The sequence below is a fragment of the Malania oleifera genome, chromosome 6 (genome assembly GCF_029873635.1).
Source record: "Malania oleifera isolate guangnan ecotype guangnan chromosome 6, ASM2987363v1, whole genome shotgun sequence".
Lineage (NCBI taxonomy): Eukaryota > Viridiplantae > Streptophyta > Magnoliopsida > Santalales > Ximeniaceae > Malania > Malania oleifera.
Genome location: NC_080422.1, coordinates 82,891,048 through 82,896,283, shown reverse-complemented (window position 1 = coordinate 82,896,283; position 5,236 = coordinate 82,891,048). Strand labels below are relative to the sequence as shown.

Genomic DNA, 5,236 nt, shown 5'->3' with positions numbered 1-5,236 from the left:
TTCATCTACTACATAATTATTTACAGTAGCAACCCATTTTATATTCTTTTAAATGAATATATTTTTATCAAAAGCATTCTATAGGTAATTAATTATTAAAAGACGATTACTAGTGTGCCTCTCTCTCTCTCTCTCAAAAAAAAAAAAAAAAAAAAAAAAACAAAGATCTCAAATATTTTCCCTCTTTTTTTGTCTTTCTCTTCTCATGAGTATGAATATAAACACAAGAAACACATTAGGAATGCTTATTTTATATTTGGTATGGTAATTGCCTAATAAAAGTTGCATGCTAGAGAGCAAATCAAATACTGCAATTACTATATACAAAGTGGAAAGAATAAGGGGGAGGGATTATGTATGTATATATTAATTAAAGAGGAAATTTTAAAAGGGTGGGTTCATAAGACAAGAAGGACAAGAGCAATTATGGGTTCAGCTAGCTTGACTTTACAGCTAGATTTACATGTAGGCATGGATTGGTACACACAAAATCTTGCAATGAAGAAAAAATCCGGTTGATGTCTCCACCTTGCATCCTTCCTTCTCATTTCCAATTAAAAGCAATTCCTAGCTAGCTTCATCCAAACAAGAGAATCCTCCCCACGCCTCAACGCCCCTCTTAATTAAGAAAAGCCCATTCAAATAACTAAAGATACTTTTACACATATATTCCCATTTCTGTCCAAAGCCACCCTCAAAAATCCAAAAAAAAGACAATTACAAAAAGACAAAAAGGATGACCATTTATACTATTGAGTAAAAGGAAATAACCAAAACATTTTCATCATGATCACGATCAGTGGTAAAGTTAATCCATGTAGTTTGGTTAAGTTTTTCTTTGAGAGTGTTTTCAATAGTACTACTGATAAAGCTTGACACTTTCATGTTGAAGATCTCAATTGAGTTCGAATATGAAAGGGTGTATATATATATTTCAAGTTTGAATGTGGTATGAAATGGGAGATAAACTATACCAACTATACCTTCAAGTTCGAATATGGAAGGGTGAGGAGAGATATGAAATAGGAGATAAACTATTCAAACTATATCTTGGTCTCGTATACCCTTTTTTTTGTATAATACAACCTATGACTTTCAATAAACAAAAAAGCACATTCACTAATAAGACTGGAAGAGTGGAGACTCCTCTACATAGGGTTTGAAACCTATGAATTATAAAATATGATGTCAATATTTTGGCCAATACAAAAGAGAGCCCATAAATTATAAAATATGATTCTAGCGCTTTAACCAATAATATAAGTATGTTTCATACGCGGTCCTATGACACGGGTCCATGCTTTGATATTTGACTTTCAATGAGGTGGATCTCACATCATTTTAAAGAGTTTAAGTATAAATAAACCTCAAACAATTAATTGTGACATCCAAATGTTATGTGGAGGGACTATTGTTCCTTGTGATTAAGCATTTCTCCCCCATAAGCTTGAAAGGATATTTTGAAAAATTTAATGGAATATGAGAAAATCACCCAAACATGATTAAAAAATTTTATGAAGTCCATCTAAAATTTTTACAGCCGCAGGCCCACAAGAATGAACAAAACTGTGGGTGGCTAGAGTTGAGAGCTGGAATCTCATCCAATATATGCAAACAGGGAGAGCAACTCCGATCCCTGCAGAGACAAATAATAAAACAAGCAATATATAATGAGATGATGGAGTTGATGATGAAATCCTATATATATACAAACATCCATCCATACGCATATATGTACGTATTTGGACACACCGAAGCTAGCTAGTCTTTGAAAATCCAGATGCCCAAGATTTCTCCACTCCAGACCAAGATCTCTTCCTCGTTTTCATGAATATCATTCCTCCCCATAAAAAAAATTATCCAAAAAAAAAACTATTATCAGAAGAACTTCAACTTTCATTTCCTTTTCTCAATTTCTTTTCTTTCTTTCTTTCCTTTCCACTATATAAGTACCCCCCGTCCCCCTTCTACGAGCCCCCACCACCATTTGCTTCTTCCCTTCAAATTCCCACCTCCCAAACACCTTCTCTATCTCCCATGGCCAAGTCTCCTCCCTCAATTCCCACGCATTTCTTCTGGGTGTTCATTTTGAGCCGTCTGATGGTGATCATACAGAATCTACGGCCCAAATCCACCAGCCTCCTCCCACAAGGCCTTCTCCCCCTTGATGTTGCCACCAAGCTCACTTCAGATATTGATGCCATTGCACTGGCTTCCAGTGACTTTGGCAAGCTGGTTCGAATGATCCCGGCCGCCGTCCTCTCCCCGGTCACCGTAGAGGACCTCATCTTCCTCATGAAGTCCTCATACAACTCCCCGGTCCAGGTCGGGGTGGCCGCGCGAGGCCACGGCCACTCCGTCCGGGGCCAGGCCATGGCCAAAAATGGGGTTGTGGTGGACATGAGGGCCTTGAATTATAACAGTGGCAATGGGACTAGAATTAAGGTTTCGCGAAACCCTTCTTCGTCCTCTGGCGGGTTTCACGCCGACGTCGGCGGGGAGCAGCTCTGGATCGACGTGTTGTACGCCGCGCTCAAGCACGGACTTGCACCGGTCTCGTGGACTGATTACTTGTACCTCACCGTCGGCGGCACGCTCTCAAACGCCGGAATCAGCGGCCAAACTTTCCGTTATGGTCCTCAGATCAGCAATGTTCAAGAACTCGACGTTGTTACTGGTATATTTAGTTAACTTATCTACACAGCTCTCTCTCTCTTTTATGATCAGTAGGGTTTAGGGTTTAATATATAACTGCTGCAGGCTAGGTAGGCCGGTGATCTTGAAGACATAAAAGCTGTGATATATAGAGAAATGTGTGTGTGTGTGTGTGTGTGTGTGTGTTACTTTCAATTCAGCACATAGATTAATTAATGTTGGGAGCCTGATATGTAATATTGCTCCCACATGTTGCTCTATGATCCAGTATAGGACATAGTATGTTCTACTGTTTGTAACGCGCACACTGACACACTGGAATATGGTTGAAGAGCAGGTTTTGAACTGACATGGGGAGATTATTGGGATATATGGCAGTGTTACAGAGCTCAGTGCAAATATATATATATATATATATATATATATATATATATATTGGGGTTGCAATGCTTCAGAGCTCAGATCATTTATATATATGTCGGCTTTGTTTTTTAATTAATTACTATGGAATAAGGTTATGGACGGATCACGTGCTAAGTTTTTGGCTTGTTATGGGGTTAATGCGATATTATATATTTCTCTATTTCAAATTTTTTGAGATATGACATTATATATATTACTTATATATGAGAGTGTTTCTTATGGAGTGGTACCTTACTCATACAGGGAAAGGAGAGTTTGTGACTTGCTCCTCACACATGAACTCTGAGCTGTTCTATGCTGTTCTGGGAGGCTTAGGTCAGTTTGGGATTATTACCAGAGCCAGAGTTGCCTTACAGCCTGCCCCAACCAGGGTATGTCTCATCAATTTAAAGCATATAAACATATGCACATTAATTCCATCATCTGGGTTTCCTTTTTTTCTCACTCTTTTCTTTTTATTGACCAGTAAAACTGTTTTCTCTGATGATATATATCAATGGAGTTTAGTACTGTACTAATTGATTTTGTTATTATTAATGTATTGCAGGTGAAGTGGGTGAGAATGATTTATGATGATTTCAGTGCATTTACCAGAGATCAAGAGCATCTGATCTCAATCAATAATGGTGGAAAAGGAAGCAATAATAACAGAGGACTGGATTACTTGGAAGGCTCCCTCATTTCACACCACAGCCCCATTAATAACTGGAGATCCTCCTTTTTCTCCCACTCTGACCTCTCCACCATTCACTCCCTTGTCAATACCCATGGTCTCCTCTATACCCTAGAAGTAGCCAAGTATTATGATGATTTCACTGCCCATACCATTGATCAGGTACTACTACCACACCTAATATATATATATATATATACTTTTTAGAGGGCAGGGTTGATCAACATTAAAATTACTCCCTTATGACTTATTAGTCATGAAATCTTTTATCATCAATTGAATTCAAGAAAATAACTTCTATGTGAAAGGTTGCATATATATAACTCTGACAACCCTCTTCAACTATTACAAAGCATGGAATCTTGAGGTCCAAGGATATTATTTGGCTATATATATATATATTATCTATTGCTAATAAAATAAAATAAAAAGTAAATTTGTTTTTGCGTATCTTGATAATTGCAGGAACTCCAGCAATTGCTTGAAGGATTAAGCTATCTACCTGGCTTAAAGTTCACAAAGGATGTGACCTATGTCAATTTTTTGAATAGGGTAAGAAAGGGAGAGCTAGAGCTTCAATCAAAAGGGTTGTGGGATGTTCCTCATCCATGGCTCAATCTCTTTGTTCCAAAATCTCACATTTCAGATTTCAACTCGGGAGTTTTCAAGGATATTATGCTTAATCAAAACCAGATTGTTCTTGGACCCACTCTCATTTATCCCATGAACCGAAATAAGTAAGTACATGTTAATAATTTTTATTTAATTGTTGACCTACCCCTAAAAAGAATCTGAGTGGTATCTCGTTAGACGCAAGAGTGAATGGCATCCATGTGACCTTGAAACCCATCTTTTTTCTAGTTGGGATAACACTCCATATGTTTTTTTGGGTTTATTAAAGATTTATCTTATTATGCATTATATTTATTTTTATTTTCTTTTTAAGTACTTTAATTGATTAATTAATTATACATAACCTTGATGAAAAATGTAATAAAATTGCAGATGGGATGATAGAATGTCTGCAGTTATACCAGACGAAGATGTTTTTTACACCATAGGGTTCTTGCATTCGGCAGGTTCAAATAATTGGGAAGTATTTGATGAGAAAAATAAGCAAATTTTGAGGTTTTGTGACGAAGCTGGCATTGAGTTCAAGCAATATCTCCCCCACTACACCAGAAAGGAAGATTGGGTGAATCATTTTGGATCGAAATGGACTACTTTTCAAGAAAGAAAAGCTAAATTTGATCCCAAAATGATATTATCACCCGGCCAAAGGATTTTCAATTCAATTAAGTGAACGACAAGATGGATGTGGAATTAATTGAGCTGATGAAAATCCAAAAAAATAAATCATATATAGTTATTTATGTGTATTTCATACTAATTATCAATAAAATCACAGTATACTATATTATTTAAATGTACACGATATATTTTATTACAAGTCGGTACGAAATGCACCTAAAAACTTTGTTCAAA

The 5,236-nt window shown here is 36.7% G+C and overlaps 1 protein-coding gene across 1 annotated transcript; it reads left to right on the top strand.

The window, feature by feature from the left end:
* Positions 1-1,746: 1,746 nt before the first annotated feature.
* LOC131157605 (cytokinin dehydrogenase 3) lies at positions 1,747-5,236 on the top strand. Its single transcript, XM_058111889.1, has 5 exons — positions 1,747-2,677; positions 3,322-3,449; positions 3,626-3,913; positions 4,217-4,488; positions 4,757-5,236. The coding sequence occupies exons 1-5, from the start codon at positions 1,828-1,830 to the stop codon at positions 5,052-5,054; spliced, it is 1,836 nt and encodes a 611-aa protein (XP_057967872.1). The 5' UTR covers positions 1,747-1,827; the 3' UTR covers positions 5,055-5,236.

What these genes read in the sequence shown, in the direction of transcription:
- LOC131157605 (XM_058111889.1), top strand. Translation starts at nt 1,828, where the DNA reads ATGAATATCATTCCTCCCCATAAAAAAAATTATCCAAAAAAAAAACTA. An exon ending in TACAGCCTGCCCCAACCAGG is followed by an intron (nt 3,450 to 3,625) that starts GTATGTCTCATC and finishes AATGTATTGCAG; the next exon opens with GTGAAGTGGGTGAGAATGAT. An exon ending in CTGCCCATACCATTGATCAG is followed by an intron (nt 3,914 to 4,216) that starts GTACTACTACCA and finishes TGATAATTGCAG; the next exon opens with GAACTCCAGCAATTGCTTGA.